The sequence below is a fragment of the Accipiter gentilis genome, chromosome 7, assembly GCF_929443795.1.
Source record: "Accipiter gentilis chromosome 7, bAccGen1.1, whole genome shotgun sequence".
NCBI classification, from domain to species: domain Eukaryota; kingdom Metazoa; phylum Chordata; class Aves; order Accipitriformes; family Accipitridae; genus Astur; species Astur gentilis.
Genome location: NC_064886.1, coordinates 6,609,804 through 6,626,959, shown reverse-complemented (window position 1 = coordinate 6,626,959; position 17,156 = coordinate 6,609,804). Strand labels below are relative to the sequence as shown.

The window sequence follows — 17,156 nt, the reverse complement described above, 5'->3', positions numbered from 1 at the left end:
ATTTGATTTGTTGGCTCAAGAATAACAGAGAAAATGCGAGCAGTAAACCCTGGCCCAGCACTCTCGATGGCTACTGCTGGAGAAAGAACAAGTTATGCGTAACAGGGCTTTCCTGACCTTTCCTCTGTTTTTCAAAACATGAAAAATTTCATCAGCACTTTTTTTCTGGCTATTGCAAATAACAGAAAGTTGTGTGAAAATTAGAACATAATGAAGACAAATTTCAGAGTGGTGTCTGCTGCAGGTCTTGGGTGTGTTTGCTGAATTGCCTCCTGCTTAGAGAGCAGCTGGAAAATCCAAGTCCTTTCCCAACATGTCAAAACCAACTTTTTCAAAGGATGCAGTAGCTGTGCCAAAGCACCTTGCCTATTTGTAAGCAGATGCATACTATTGGGACTATCTCTGCCTGGGCCAGGATTCTCACATGCAGCTGGCTGTATTAAATCAATTTGATGAATTACTATATACTTTTTAATTTTTTTTACAGGCAGGTCCCTGCTATTTCTTGTCTTCACAAGATTAAACGGGCTTTTACATTACATACCCTGTTATAAGACTTTAATTGCCTGGAATGGGTCTGTGTGTGCAATGGCTGGTCCTGGAAGGGTCTGGGGATTTGGGATTATTGTCAGGCTTCTTACACTGGGATAGCAGAGAAAGAAGGTGCGTGAGTGAAAGCCATGTTAGCATCCATGATGGAGAATACCTCATGGTAAGAAGGATGCCACCTATGCCACTTATTCAGGTTCTTTACAGGAGTTGACTATTGTTTGGTTTTGATTTTGGGGTGGTTTTCCTGCTGTTAAAGCATTCTTTGAGTGAGGTGCCTGACAAGAAAATGCCTGGAGAATGGAGTAGATTAACCCTAGATGGACAGACTTGATGGGTCAGAGAAAGCTGGATGGCATCAGAACATCCCTAAGGTTGATGAGGCATATCTCTTCTTAAGTTCATGAGCCTCGGGATGTGCATGTTTTGGAGCACCTGCACTGTGCCATGACAATGCTGCAATTTATTCAGCCCTTCTCTGTGACAGAGCTGCATGTGGGTGAATAATGTGCAGCCAAGGGCCAGGGACTGAAAGCAGCTAGATACTAGACACAGGTGTTTGGGAATGCACAATCCCAAGAGAGAGGCTTTAGTCCAAATGTATCCTACTAAACATACGTTTTGAATCCTTTGGGAGTCTCTTGATGCTGTTATATTAGTGGGCTCTGCTGGAAATGGTAAGGATATAAGAATTTTATTTTTTCCTTCCAGTCTAAGGTGTAGTATCAATGTTTGTTGTGGCTGTTAGCAGTAGTTTGTACATGTATTAGTCCTTTGACCAGATTCTGATCTTATTTATGTAGCTATAAAACCACTCAGTTATTTCGTCTGTGTAACGGAGGTTTCAGTCTCTCTGGCTGTTTTGGGTTTTCTGTTTTGATTCTGTTTGGGTTTTTGTTTTTTTTCATTAACCACTTTCCTTGCTGAGAGGGGAGAGCTCTATGGGAAGTGACCCAGCAAACTTTTAAAATAGCCTTTTAGTATGTTGTTTTGTTTTGTTTTGTTTTTTAACTCTTGCTCAAGCTTTTAAGTATGTGAATTGTCTCTGTGAATTCTCATCGGAGTGTCTATGAAACCTGCCAGCCAAGCCTAAATCTTGCAGGAGGTGTGGTCACATTTGTGTTCTCAGAGCTCTCTGGCACAGACATCTGGTACACCTGTGTCTCCTGCTAGTTTCAGTACTGTCACAACTTCACCCCTCATGCCTGTTTCTCTGGTACCTCCTGTTTTTCCCAAGGTTATCTTCTATAAATAGAATCTGCTCCAGCTTTTCACTCCCCCACACCCATCTTAAGGAGAATAGTTACCAATGAGATGGTTTTAATAGTGCTGAAAGAAGGAGGGTGATCCATTCTGCTGTGCTCTTTGAGGCTTTTTTCTGACAAGAAATAAATGCACAAATTGCTTAGCAATTTCCTTACGTGGCAAATGTAAAGTGAGTAGCTTTTGAAATACTTAAGCTTGAGTATTTAAACATTTGATAAACTATAGATTATCTGAAGAGTAAAATTGTAATTGTTTTGGCACTCACAGAATTCCATGCAAAGGTCTCGCTCTGAGTTTAAAATACAGCCATTTCCTTAATTGTTTTTAGACTGGTGGAGGTAACTGTGGTATCTAGTGTTGACCTGTCCAGAAACCAAACCATGTTCAACCCAGGCTAGCAGAGATGCTTTGGATGATGCAGCTATCTGTCAGCACATGATACAGCAGCCAGAAGACACAAACATTTAGAGCATTCATAAACCAGAAAAATTTCTCTAAAATGAAAAAAATAACTAAATGAAAGCATGTAAGGGTTTGAGGTGATGATGCTGACTTTACTGTCCTTTAAACTATGCCTGCAGCAGCCCAGAGCTTAATGCCGTGTAAACGAAGAGAAATGAAAGACAAGCTGTCTCTATAGGCTACATGATGCAACTGGTGAGCAATTGCTCAGATAGCAGGATGCTCTGTGTGCGATAAGTGCCTACAGATAGAAATGCTGTGTAAAGGAATCATTGCTGGCACACTGATACATGCTGGCAAATTAGATTGTATTTGGTGGAAGGATAAGAATCTACTACAGCTCTTTAAAATCAATCTTGTTGTGATCACCTAATGATAAAACATTAATTTCTCCAGTGTAAATAAAAGTGTAGCACATTTCCCAAATAATCTCGTAAAGTAAAAACAGATTGGAGCATAAGAGTAAACCAAGTTGGAACCACCAGTCAAACGACAGTATTACCACCCAGAGCTCACAATGAAATGGGAATGGCGGTACTTTTTCAGGTTTTACAGCCACTTCTTTGCTCGACTTTGACAATTATTTATTACCACTAATATTGTGCTTTGTAAACTTATACTGTGCTTTATGAAGTAAGACATGTTTCCTATTTTAAAGATCTTATAATCTTGTGGGTTGATAAGGGGTGTGGATTATCCCTTGGATGTTCATAAATAGCATTAGCACTAAGAGTTTTATTAGTGCTGGGTCCTTTCAAGCCTGTGGCTCTTTCGTTTTCTTAACAACACTTTCCTAGTCAAGTGCTGAAATAAGGATTTTGACACCTTGATCTTCCAGGCTGGAACAGTGTGGGCATTCTTTTGTTCTGCTTGTAGTGAAAGAGCAAAACCCAGGCGGAGTCCCAGTGCAGTGACTGTTGCTCTGCATGGGTTTAATCCACTGCCTTTGCTTGCCTCTCTCTCTGAGACTACAAATCTGGAGTTTGGGTGATGGCAGCAGAGAGCAAGCCTGGGAGGTTTGTGTGTGTGTGCGTGCACGCGCGTGTTTTAAATAAACAAACAATGGAACAGCAACTTCAACAAATTGTGAGTGGTGCTAATTTGTTATAATGCTGTCTTGCCTTCTGGCTGTGTTGATTTAGGAGAAGCTGAGCAGACTGGAACGGATGCGGGGAGCCTCTGGTTCTTTTGCTCGGGGGTGTGTATATGGTTCAGTATAAAATGCTTCTAGGGGTCCTGTCCTGAGGAGCTTTCAGATTACAGGGTAAAGCACAGGCACAGACTGCCAATCCCCTTTTCAAAACCAAATCTTGGGCAAAAGTACCTTCCCCTCTGCCTTGCTCTTCCCCTTCCACTTTTTTTAAATGGAGAGATGTTTTAAGTCTTCATTCATGACAAGAGCCTATAATTTGTGTGTTTTGAGGACTGCCAGAAAATCCTTGACCTTGACAAGAATAGTGTATAGGGAAGGAAAGAAGGAAGATCCTGTGCTTTGGACTGTAGCAAAGTTTTCAACACCCGACGACCTTGCTGGGCTGCCTTCTATAACACACCTGGGGCTGTAATCCCAAGAGCTGAGAAACTGTCTGATAGAGAAGGCTGGCCAAATGTGCGTGAGATATCTGCAGCCCTGGACCACTGTTGTGCAGTGCTGCAGGATAAGGATGGCAGGATGGGAGCCTTGCTGTGGAAAGGTGGATTTTGGAAGCATATGTAGAGTGACCTTGCAGCCTGTGAGCTGAGTTTAAAGAAAGTCTGAAGTCTCAGGTGAAGACAGGGGAATAAAACAGTCAAAATGAGAAGTAGTCGTTGAAGAGAGGCAGCCAAGGAAATGAAGAATTTTGAAAATGAGTAAACCCTGCTTTCCCCTTAGGTTATCTTCAGCTTGGACAGATTTGGATGCAATGCAGACATTTTGCAAAACTTTGAGTCTGTTAGGCCTTCTGCTTTTACAAGCAACAGTGGCTTTCTGGCATCCTCTCATTTGCCAGGCTCAGAGTTGCACAAACACTTTCTGGTGGTTGCAAAGAACCAAATATATGAGGGTTCAGGGTGATCAGTTAAGCATCTGATTTGGAGAGATGTTTGGCAGGCAGTACAGTCTGGATACTGCCAGGACCAACTCTTAAACAGTGGTTTGCTTGAAGACTTCACTGAAGTGAGGCTTAGAGACAAAGATTTCTCTGGGAAGTACACGGCTGAGTACATGGTCAGATTTTGGGAAAAAAAAAAGAAAAAAAATGGTGGATAAAGTGCAAAAGGTGCTGTATTTAAGGCATTGTTTATTTACGTTAAGGAGAACTGTTACTGTTGCATCTGTAGGTATGGATAAGGGAATGAGAGTTGGGTTTGTAGAGCAGAAGAAAATGAGACAGCAAAGTTTGTTTCTGTGCTCACTGGTATCTGGCATGTGGTGAGAGAGATGACATTTTCGTCAAAGGCTGTTACTACCCGTGCCCTTCCTGCACCCCTCAGCATGGAGCTCAATTTTAACTATTACAACAAGTTCATGATATTAGCAGTACTCTGTATGCAGATGCTCCTGTGCAGACTGCTTCTCTCTGCAGAACAGTTTGCTGAGTCCACACAAGAAATAAAAATAAGCAGGCCAATTGGGAGGCTCTTTATCAAACCTTGTCCCATTTCTCCCAGTACTCTGAGGCCCTGTTTGCTCTAACAAACCCTGTAACTAAGGGATCTGAGTCACAGTCCCTAGTGGATTTAACACTCCCAGCTGTCTGCCTCATCCCTGTCCTGGAGATCCCTCCCCAGTTGCAGGGACAATTGAAAGGGCCATGCATTTGCTCCAGTATTGCTGCATTTCACAACCTGGCTATCAGCTTGTACCTGTGGTGACTCAGAGCCCTAAAGCAGTGCTGCAACTTGGAGGGTGCTGTAAGACAGTCTCGACTGGAAAAGGGTCACGATGTTCCTTCTTCTCCACTGTGCTGTGTGCTTTTGCCCTCTCGCCCCCACAGAAATGCTCAGCAATGAAGCTGCCACCCTGTGCACCCCCTGCCAACTGTGGCCTACCCTACTGAAGGACAGGGCCCAGGCTTTGAGGACCAGAAGCATCTTCTCTATGTAATTCATAGGGTTGTTGATTCTGCCTAACACTGTCTAGGATTAGCTGGGACGTACCAACAATCCTTTAGTCATGTCCTAAATTCTTGCATTGTAAAGGGAGAATTCTGTACATCAAGGCTCAAAGATAGCTGGGAAACCGAGGAATTTGAATACCAAAGGGGCCTTAACTGGTGGATGGGTAGAGGGTAACCTTCCTCTGCAATAAGGAGTCGTTAGATTGGCATAAGGCATCAGAGCTGCCTCTACTACTTGCAGCGCAGGTACAGTTGGAACTGAGCTTGCGCAGTTGTTGTAGGGCTGCAGAAGAGCCCAACATCTATTGCTGCTCACTAGCTTCTGAGGCTTTATTTGTTTTGTGCCACTGCTGTGTTCCTGAGATCAACTGTGCTCTGCAGATATGCAGGAATTTTTAGTGCCTGGCTCTGCTTGACAAGATCTGCAGGGACCATGCCTCTCCTCTTCTCCTCCCACTAAAGGGTTTGGGTAGTCTTAGGCTCCTTCATGTCAGCATTGAAAATAAATGTATAATATACAAGGGCTCTGTTTAGGAATTGGCAGGAAGCTTCATTTCTGACTGCAGTGTGATGTTCTAACAGTAGGAAACACCTTTGGTTTAGGCAGTTCTCTGCTAATCTCTGCCCTAGAGGGGAAATACAACTAGGGAGAAGAGCTTCTTGCCTCACAGTAGCAAGAAACAAATTGCTGTAATCTGGCTGTAAATCTGCATTTGAGCTGCTGTCCAAGAAATACCTTTATGCAGCATTCAGCCTCTCTTAAGCTGAGTATTGCTGGTATTGCAGAGTGTTTTGCAGAGTCCTGATGCTGGCAGATGCAGCCTGTAGTATGTTGCTTGTATGCAGTCTAGAGTGTGTGATCTCTTGGAGACCGGGAGCTCCAAATCCCTGGGGCTCTGGCCCATTATGCTTAAAGGTGCACGCTATTTAAATGTGGGTTGGCCCGTTCATGCTGGCAGTGGTCCGTTCAGACTAGTTCAGCAAATGCTCTTGGCTCAGCATAGCCCAGGTCAGTAAGCAAACTCTCGCTTACATTCCACTTCTTCATTGCATTGACAAGATTTAAAAATCTTCAGTCTATAGCAGTCAAAACAGGGTGACCTGAATACAAAGGACCTACTAGTTTAGTGTGATTTAGTTACAGAATTGTAGGGGAAAGAATGCAGGTGGGAATGATGGGAACACTGACCTGGGCCTGAGCCCAGCAGATGTCCGGGAAGAGCGAACTATCTCCTTACATTCAATGTCCTTTTCCCAAAGACTCTTCCTATTTCCCAGGCCTGTGTCCTCCTTTACGTTCTCTCTCATCCAGCTACATTAATTATTGTCTTTTTCATTTGGCCTTTTATCTTTTAAGGTTGAAATGATAATCAATATTCTTCTAACTTTTTAAATGTAAGAATTCTATCTCCAGCAGCACAGCTGGAGACATGCACCCATCAATGTGACAAAAGCTATGCAAAGTTTCACTTTGCCATGAAGATCTAACACCCTATTTTAAATCTCTGCGAGGCTGCAGGCTTATTTCTGGTTTGTTTTTTTCGTGGGTGTTTTGGTTTGTTGTTTTTTTTTTTTCCCTGGGGTGGCATCACCACTTGTAGAGAGGGACCTGTGCTTAGCATCTACCCTGACACTATCCTCCTTGATAATCCTGCCAGAGCCGATTACAGGAACTCTGGGTGAAGGAGGATACACACTGCAGAGGATACCCTAGGCTTGACAAGCTGAATGTATCTGTGGGATGTGCCTTTCCCTGACATGGAAAAGATGTTGGTGCTTTTTCCTTTGGGTAAGGAAGGGTGGAATTATAGATCTTAAGTTTTGTGACTCTCGTACCAGCTGCAGTTCACCATGAATCAAGTTGATCTCCAGTCTCCAAGAATCTAGATTAAATTATCAGTGAAGCATCATTCTAAATAGGAGAGGGTACACAGTATTTTCTTTTCCCGTCTTGTACCACAGATGTAACAAAAGCCAAAGGACCCAGCCTGGTCTCAATGCCATACCATCTCTAGAAGAGCAGGGTTTCAAAGGCTTGGGAAGGGGGACAGGGAAATGGGGACAACACAGAGGATCAGCGTTGAAGCGTTCCTTCCATTGCCTGTACTGTGTGGGGAACCAGACCATGAAGCTCTGGCACCAGGCTTTTCTCCTTGTAGAGGCATTTCTAAATGGTGATACTTAGTTGCCTGAATTTCTGGGCAGAAGGAAGCTGGTGCAGACATCTGGGATCTGCTGTTCTTGGATATATATGGACTGGTCCCCTTTAGGCTGTTGGGAGTCCTGAGTGGAGGTGGCCAGAGAGAGTCATCAAGAAACTTGCAGAGGCCTTCTGCTCTGTTTCCGTCACAGTTCAGCAGTTCTGGGGACATGGGTGGAGGGGAGGTTGTTCTAGTAGTTACATATTTAAGGCAGGTGGCCGTTTTAAAATGTACATTTCAATTTTGATTGCAGTTTTTTAATTGCATTTAACAGCGTCCCTGCTGGTTCTCCATTCTGCATCCGTGCAGCCACGTTCTATTGATGGCCTGTTGTGATTTCAATGGAACATCATGGGATGTACCTGGCACGTCGGGCAGCACTGGATGGAGGTGCCTTTAGCCCAATGTACCTGGCATGGTAAGCGGCAACCAAGTGGTTAATCTGCATTCTACTGCTCATAGCCTCAGCTTGTATAGCAAGGTGTTCCTGCTTGCACTGACTGGAAATCACTTTGCTCTCCTGATGTTAGTGCTTTCATGCACACAGGGCCCCTATCCTTTTCACCCATGGAGATTCCCCTTCGCTGGGCAGTTTACCATGCAGTAGAGAAGGGCCTAGCCGTGTCAGGCTCTCCTTGTTATTCTAAAACAGGAAAGAGAAGGGACTGGGAAATCATCTGACTCTTTTTCTTCTCTCCTTTTTGGGCCAGGAGCTGGTAGCAGTTGAGCATGTATTGCCCACGTACCTAATGTCCAAACGTTGCCGCACAGAGGTACCAAACAGGTGCTTGCGTCCATAAGCAAAGCTATACTGTTTCTGTGGGAGTCCTGCAAGAGCTGCTTCAGAGAGCCAGGAGGGCAGTTCTGCCTGGCATTAATTGGAATGTAACAAACTAAACAAGGGCCACTAAGTTTGCTGATGTGGTATCCTCTGCGAAATGATCCTCCATTCTCCTTCTCCTTTCCATGTCCCCACCTGCAACACCAGCTGCACATCCTGCTCTGTCCTGCATGTCGCTTTCTCTCCCTTCCCCAGCTCTGCAGACCTCTCCCCAAGTAACTTGGCACTTTGGTCTTACCTATTTTGAAGTGAGAGATATTCCTCTGAGAAAAACAAGGGTGCTGCATCCTGTTTTCTGCCTGAGCCCATCTCACAGAACTTTTGCTGCTCCACTGACAACGATGAAAATGCATGTTCTTGCCTCTGCTTCTGCATTCTGCTGTCTGCCTGCTCACAGGGGCTGGGGATAGGGAACCGTTTGGGCTAACACAGTTCCTGCATTCCTCCTTATGCCTCTGCTGCTCTGGAATGTGAATACCTTTACAAGGCATCGGCTAATGACCTGCCAACTGCAGCTCCTGGGGGGGTTAGTGGCCATGAAAGCCCACTTCACTGATACCTCGGGAGAGTCCTGGAAATAGGTTCTGTTGGGATGTGGGGAACAGGAAGATCAGATGAGCCAGTGAGCAACAAGAAAGCCCTCTTCCCAGTGGGGTCTTCAAGTGCTCTAAAAAAGTTAGTTCATCTGAAACTGAAGGGTGCAGAAGTCATCTGTTTCAGTTTCACCCAGATCCAGTAGCAACTGGACACAGCATTTTCAATGTCAGAAGTAAATTGGTGGGAAAGAGCAATGTAGGAAACAATTGATTTAATTTTGTCTTGTCCTTTTCCATGGTCACTGCTGCAGTGCCTGCTCAGTGCAGCACAACTGCTTGGGAAGATGGAGAAATAAGTAAGCAGGCCACTATCTTTTCCTAAGTATATTATAACATGCACAGTAGGCTAACGCTTTAACAGCATCTAATTTGATACATCACATCTAATCTGTTTGTTGGTTTTTATCTGCAGTACTGTTAGTTCACTGTTCAGGTGCTCGGTGTCTAGCCTTCTCATCCATCCACAAATCCTCTACGTGAAATGAGTGATTCCTTAGATCTGTTTTTGATTGATTCTTTGCTTCACTGGTGTTGCTTCTTAAAAGGTAAACAATATTCATATGCTGCAATCTATAACTCAAGAGATGAAATCAAATATCATCTCCTGCCAGAGGTTGCTAAGATAACACATTTAGCATTCATTCAGCAATTACTTTCAGGAAGAGATTTAGTGATATGAAAGAGAATCAAATCTGTAGTGAATATGTAGATTTTATACTATCTAAAGGGGTGAAGGGATCCCTCTCTTCCTGTACTTTGGCAATCTAATTTTCTGTGACATCCAGAGTCTTTGTGGAAATTGAGAGAAAATTAAGTTTTTCCTGCTTTGTAGCGAGAGCAGCACAGCTCCTGGAGCAGTCTGTGTGTTCTGCACAATCTTCATGCCCATGGGATCACAGCGTGTCCCAGGCTGGGCACAGCAGCTCGCAGTTACCCAGCTCCTTGGGCAATACTGCTTATGAAGACGCTATTGGCTCTTAGCTTGCGAAGCTTTGTTTGATGTGTGGCATCTGCTTGCAGCATTACTGTATTCTGTGATTTGTGCCCTGTATTTTTCATGTCTTTGCATGTGCTGTGTCTCAGTGTCATGGATATGGTGGAGGTAGTGGAGAGCCTCAGCCTTGTTTCATTCCCTACTTGCACATGAACATTTGAGCAGGTTCATTGCTCTGAAAACTTTGTCTTGAATGACTAGGAAACAACCTGAATCTGAAAAAAGACCATCTCTAATGTCCAAAGTCTTCTGTGATCCTGTTTTAAATGCAAAGGAGTGAAATTTTGCACACCAAATTCCATGATAAAAGACCGTAGCCCCAGTGAGACATCTACATATTCTTGAGGGGTTTGGTTTTTTTACTAGAAATGCATCTGAGCCTTTTCTGAGCCAGGGCTCCTCTGAACTGGGAGTACATTTTTTTTTATCATTTTGCAGAAAACAGAAAAGGAAGGGTTCTTAAAAATGATACTGAGATACAAGAAATATAAGCCACTGTGATTTTTCAGGGCTTTTGGGGGGCTTTTATTGTCATAATTGGTGGTGGTGGTGTTATCCAAATGTTCAGGGTTTGTTAAGAGCCAGTCTCTGCAAACTAATGGATAGCAAGGCCTTTGTAAGGCTGCACCTGCCATTTGTTTGGGAAGATCTGCTAACTTTTATACCGGACTTAACTTCATAGCTGTCTCTGGTCCCATGCTTTCAGCTAGAAGTGAGATTTTAGGAATGCCGTAGATTAAGGAATAATGCCTGCTTCTCTTTTGCTAACAAGTTTTCCAATGCACCCCTCTTCCCCCACCTCTGAAATGCATCATTGCTAAAGAAGGGTTTGTAACTGGTCAGCTCTGGAAAATATCTGGAATGGATTTATTTTTGTTCAGGACTGCACAAGATACACAAGCCAGGTTGATGCTATAAAGCTTTTGTCAACAAAGGTATGTCAGTCAAAACTGTGTTCTCTGACCCATGTTGCTGTCCTGGTAAAAGCCCTCGGTGGGCAATTCTGGCAAAATTTTAAACATGGGGCTCTAAACTTGGCTGAAGGTTTTGCTGCCTTGTTCCATTACATTCATTTTGTTGGGGTTGCTAAATCCAGGTTAGACTTCAGCTAACAAATTCAGATTTGATAGGCAGTGTTATAGTGCTTAAACCTGACCACTGCTTTTAAATCTACTAAAGGTAAAAACCTACCTCATACTTATGCCCTACTGAACTTGAATACTTCTGTAAAATTTGACATGTGAGATAAATAGAGATTATTTAAACAACTTGTACTATGCTAATTTTTACGCTGCAGAATATACTGAGGTTTAATAATAACATTATCTTCCTCATGAAGGTCAGTAAAAAGCAGAACTATAATTCTACCCCTGTTTCCAGGGCTTTCCCTGCAGGCTCATTACCTGGTTTCAGTATCATTTAAGGCAGAAAGAAAAAAAAAAGAAGTAAAAACTTAAAAATATTTCCCATTAGTAGTTGCAGCAAGCCTTACTCTTTGCAGAGTCTTAGACAAACACATATACAAAGATTTCTAGACCTCTGCTTCAAGTGCCACATGAATGGGAAATAAGCTCGCGTTTACTTCCTTTTATTAGTCTTTTTAGGCAAAAAAAACATTGGCTGTGCTGTTTCCTTTCTTTTCCCATATTTGTCCTTTATGGAACTTTAAAAATCTTATTAAGGGATTTTGTGTGTTACATGCATGGAAAAGCATTATTATGTTTGTAGTGGAAATAGGGTAGTAGTAGGCTGTCTCTTGCTATTCTTGAGCAGGATGCATTTATACACATAGATGCTGTGTTATGTTGCAAGCCATGTTTTTGTCCTTCCCTATCAATATATCTCGGTGACCCAGAAGTAAGTGCTTTTACTGGCCTGGCTAGATAAAAGTGGGTATTTGGTGCCTCTGTGCTGCTGCTTCTTCCCCTTAATCAGCAATTCTGGAAGCAAGCCACTAGAACCAGACACATTGCCTGCGTGCTGCAACTCTGATGTAACTAATTACAGCAAAACTTGTTTTTAAAGTGCTCAACACTGTTCAGTGGTGGTAATCCCTGTCTCTATCACGTTTTTGTGATGCTGCAGGCTGAGCTTCTATGACAGAAACACTATAGATGGAGAAGAAATAACTGGCTAGCACCATGGCAAGCCTGTCTTTCCTCCTTTTGGCTGCCACCCTTTCTAAAGGCAACCACCACTGGGAACAACATTAATGTGCAAGAATGCACAGTTGTGAATCCACCGTCATCTTGGGTTCCCATCCATTGCCGAAACAATACAGAACAGAAAAGCAGAACAGCCATTTTAGCTGTGGGTCTAGGTGATCAGCCACTGAGATCTCTGTGGATTCCGAATTAGGTGCTGGTGCACGGAACGAGGGCCACAAAATTCTACCAAATGCATAACCAAGTACCAGGCTGACCAGCTAATCAAGTGAAGAAATGTGTCCTGTGGAAGACGGGAGGCACCTGCTTGGCAGATCTGTTGCTAAAAATATAAGTACCAGGCTAGTCAGGCAGCAACATTGGAGGAAGAATTGCATTCGTTTACTTTTTGGTAGCTTTTTTCATAAAGCAAAATCTTTTTGTTATGCAGAGACGGATGATGTAAATTTACCACCTTTCTGCCAAATTAAATCTTTCTATTTTTCACCAGTTAGTGAGAAAAAGGTTTGAGGGAGGTTATTTTTAATATTGACAGTATCACTCCTTATTTCTTTTTCTTGTGTACACATACTTAACACAGAGGGAAGACAATGCAGTCTAATGCTTCATCATTTGAAATCTGATGGGACAGAATGTGGTAATGGGATTCACAAGCAATAAAAACATTAACTGATGATGATTTTAAAAGAAAATTTAAGCTCTTCATTCCTATGAACTTATGGCCTGCTCCTCCTTCAATAAGAGAAATCTGTTTCAATAATATGATGAACTGGGACAGGAAGGAAGGAAGTGGAAGGCTAAAGGTGTCTGTTGTATGTTTGGTATTTAATTACTACATTTGAACCTCCGAATTTATTTTAAATCAACTCTAACAGATAAATGCCCATTATAAGTAGTAGTTGGCACTTTCAAATAAAAAAATCAAGAAAAAAAGTTAAAAAATTGATCTTGGATTCTAGAATACAGCCCCAGATTTAAATTCTAGCTTTTATGTATTGTAGTATCTACCAAACGTGTAATTGCAATGAGTTCTGATATGCCTCAAACTAGATATTTCCTACAGCCCACACTACTGGGAAAACCAGTATAAATATCTAAACTAAAATACATAGTGAATACTGTTTGTGAAATACATGAACTACACAGAGGTAACCACAATTTTCTTCTCCTCCTGGTACTTCAGAGTAGAGAGACTGGCTTGAGATAGGTTACTTGACTCTATCATTTTAAACAAAATTCCTTCAAAACTAAAGGCAGGGCAGAATTAACTTAAGAAAACAGTTTCCATTTGTTGAAGACATTTGCTGGCATTTTGCTAGCTCAGCATCCTGAATTTCAGCGAGTTCAGGGTTGATTCTAGCCCTTCAGGTCAATGGATTGGGATATGGACATTGCCAGGGGGGGTGGTTTTTAAAGCAGCCTTTCATACTCTTAAGGAGATTTCCCATTCACACCTCAGTGTGATTAATTCCATCTTCAATGGATTTAGTTGCTACATGTCATTTTCTCAACCCCAGAGCAGCTGGGTGTTGTAGGACTTCAACATGTAAGAGCCAGGAAACAAACTACATGTTAAAGCAGGGAAGCTGCAGCTTATGCTAATTATTTTACATGCTCAGATATGCAAATGGCAGTGAAGTAGACGCTTCTTTTTTCTTCCTTTTTTTCTTGCTCCTCATCCTCCCTTCATATTTGTGTCAGGAGAGGGAAACAGCTTTCCCCTGTACCTAAATACTGTTTTCCTGCTGGTATCTTTTTAGTAGTAACGCCAGCCAACGACGATTGCTTTTGTAAAAAGATATTTACAAATCTGATTTTTGAAAGACTTTGAATCAAATCTTAGCATGAGAAATACTTCTCTCTGTATTCCAAGCAGGATCACAGCTTGCAGGGCTGAATGTACCCAGAGATCCTTAGTCAGTGTCAAGCCTAACATAGACTAGAGCGTGTTAAGCCAGTCTGGTAAATGTAGACTTGTTCGAGTGGAAACAGCAGGTTCACACCTCTCATCTTCCTGTTTTGCAGGTGGTAAGGTGAAGGTGAAAGGAAGAGAAGGTGGAGATGGAACTGCCAAATCATGCCAAACAACTGCTACTGCAGCTGAACCAGCAACGAGCCAAAGGTTTCCTCTGTGACGTGATCATTGTGGTAGAAAATGCCCTGTTTCGTGCCCATAAGAACATCCTGGCAGCCAGCAGCATGTATTTCAAATCCCTTGTCCTGCATGACAACCTGATTAACTTAGATACGGACATGGTGAACCCCACCGTGTTCCGGCAGATCTTGGACTTTATTTATACTGGTAAGCTCTTAACGACTGACCAGCCCGGTGAACAGAACTTTAATGCTCTCCTCACCGCAGCAAGCTACCTCCAACTGCACGACCTGGCAGCTCTCTGCAGAAAGAAGCTGAAGCGGAACGGCAAGTCCTTTGCTGGCAAGGCCGGTGGCCTTGGTGTCGGGAGATCTGCCAGGAGTCAGAGACTTTCCACTGCTTCGGTCATCCAAGCTCGCTATTCAGGGTCAAATGAGGGGCTGAAGGGCTCGCACTCAAAGGAGCTGTCAAAGGGAAAGCTCTCCGATGACGAGGTCTTCATCAGCAGCTCCAACCAAGAGAACTGTCACTCCTTAAGCAGGGGAGCCAGTAAGAACGGCGGTGGGGGCAGCAGTGCGAATGGAAGCACCGGCGACCAGGAGCTAGGCCTTGACCTGTCCAAAAAAAGCCCGTCACTCCCTGTTGCAGCCTCCCACGATGACACGCAGCACAGCGAAAGCCAGCATGGCTCTCCCCAATCTGCCTCAGCCCCCGCAGCCAACAGTGCCTCATCGTTCGACGAGTCTGGAGTCGGAGCCCCTCACAGCATGGCGGACAGCAGCGACCCCATGGAGATGGATCTGAGCGAAGAGTGCCACCACTCATTGACAGAGAGCAGCCAGCGCAAGGGCCTCCGGCACTCATCCCGCAAGAAGGAGTGGATCAAGAAAGACAACGCCTTTGACCGAAAGGAGGGGGGCAAAGACAGGGACGAGGGCGAAGGGCTGCCCAACGGTATCCTGCTGGGGCCCTTGTCCAAGTCTGTGGAGCGGAGTCTGGCCGGGGCCTACAGCGCAGACCTACCCTACGCGTGTAAGGAGGAGGTGGAAAACGGTAAGGAGAACAGTGATGACAGCGGCCAGAGCGAGAGTGAGAGCGGCGGGCATACTAGTGCCAACTACGTCTACCGGCAGGAGGGGTTTGAGCCAGTAGCCTACGGTGACAACCTGTATGTCTGTATCCCCTGTGGCAAAGGCTTCCCCAGCTCCGAGCAGCTCAATGCCCACGTGGAGACGCACACCGAGGAAGACCTTTACATCAAGGAGGAAGGCACGTACAGTGGCAAGGATGAAGCTGAGGATTTGTCCAACCCCAACCAGTCCTATGCCGCGGAGTCCCGACCCTTCAAGTGTTCAGTGTGTGAGAAGAGCTACAAGGATCCAGCCACGCTGCGGCAGCATGAGAAGACTCACTGGCTGACTCGGCCCTTCCCTTGCAATATCTGCGGCAAGATGTTCACGCAGCGGGGCACCATGACACGGCACATGCGCAGCCACTTAGGGCTCAAGCCCTTTGCTTGCGAGGAATGCGGGATGCGCTTTACCCGGCAGTACCGACTGACAGAGCATATGCGTGTCCACTCAGGAGAAAAACCTTACGAATGTCAACTGTGTGGTGGGAAATTCACCCAGCAGCGCAATCTGATCAGCCACCTGCGAATGCATACCTCTCCCACATAAGCCAAAGACTCCAGAATGAGCTTCGAGCCCATCCGCAGTGATTTACCTTTCTGTAGACTTGCTGCTTAAAAAAAAAAAGAAAAAAACAGACAAAAAAGGGGGCAACTCCCCATACTCTGTTCAGTCATGGGAGGCCTAAACAAATGTAGCTTTAACATTTTAAAAAAAAAAGTTCCTTTTTTCCCTTTTTTTAAAAAAAGAAAGGTCCACAGCCAAGCTGATGCATTTAGTCCAACTCTCCCTCCAAATCTTGGTGATCAGGCAAGAAATGCCACTTCTTTTCGTGCACATCGACTCCATTGCCGTATTGATTATCTGGAGCAGGTAGGGGGACCATGGGGAACTTTGAGCCTCTGCTGGCTCACCCCTCCCTGCCTCTTCCCTTCATGTTACTGTCACCCTACTCACCTCCTCTCTTAAAACCGAACTCAGTAGGGGCATTTCTTGCCACTAAAAAGAAAATAAAGTACACCTTTTCAGTGGCCTAAGTAGCTGTGAAATAACGTAGCATTGCATTCACAAGCGCAGAAGCTGTGTCTGTGGACCATCTCACAGGGTTGGCGTCCCCTTCAGATACTGGGGGAAAGCCATAGCAGTGGTGGAACCCACCACCGTTCCCCTGGGCTGGCGATGGTGGGGAGAGCAGTCTACCCAGGTGTGCACCAGCCCAAGTACTTCACTTAAAGAAATGGCGATGCCTCCCTCGCCATCCCTTCCTCTTTTGGTTTTGATCTTTATCCTTGGCACATGTAACCACATGCCACCTTTTGCCACAAAACACACAAACCTCTTCTGCCTTACCCATGACTGAACAGGGACCGGATGCCCTGGGAATTTCTTTCAGTGAGCAGGGGGTCGTCTTTACTTTTCTAGTAGTTTCGTATGAATATTCTTTGCTTAGAGGTACTTGTTTTATTAAAGGAAAAACCATTGTAACGTTTATGTGAATGTTTGAACTGGAAGGTCTGAGGTTAATTCTAGGGTGGGTGGGTGGGGAGGGGGTTTGATGTAGGCTGGACTTGCTACAAGTTCCTTAGGTACTTTTTTTATTATTTTTTATTTTATTTTTTGTGTGTGTGTATGTTTTTAGCTTTCCTCCCTCACTAAAGAGCGAGTCTGTGTGGACAGACTTGTTACCTTTGCTACCTCTTGAATTCATGAGAACAATAAGATGGTTAGTGAAAGATTAGGCATTTTTTTCTCTTAT

General features: G+C 44.1%; 1 protein-coding gene across 1 annotated transcript in view; it reads left to right on the top strand.

Moving 5' to 3' along the window:
• The window catches only part of HIC2 (HIC ZBTB transcriptional repressor 2), a 74,650-nt gene extending 57,753 nt beyond the window's left edge, over positions 1 to 16,897 (top strand). The window contains exons 3-4 of the mRNA XM_049805653.1: positions 7,854 to 7,997; positions 14,201 to 16,897. Coding sequence (XP_049661610.1) covers positions 14,237 to 15,949 — 1,713 coding nt within the window. The 5' untranslated portion in view covers positions 7,854 to 7,997; positions 14,201 to 14,236 and the 3' untranslated portion in view covers positions 15,950 to 16,897. The remainder of the gene's footprint in view (positions 1 to 7,853; positions 7,998 to 14,200) is intronic.
• The last annotated feature ends 259 nt before the right edge of the window (positions 16,898 to 17,156 follow it).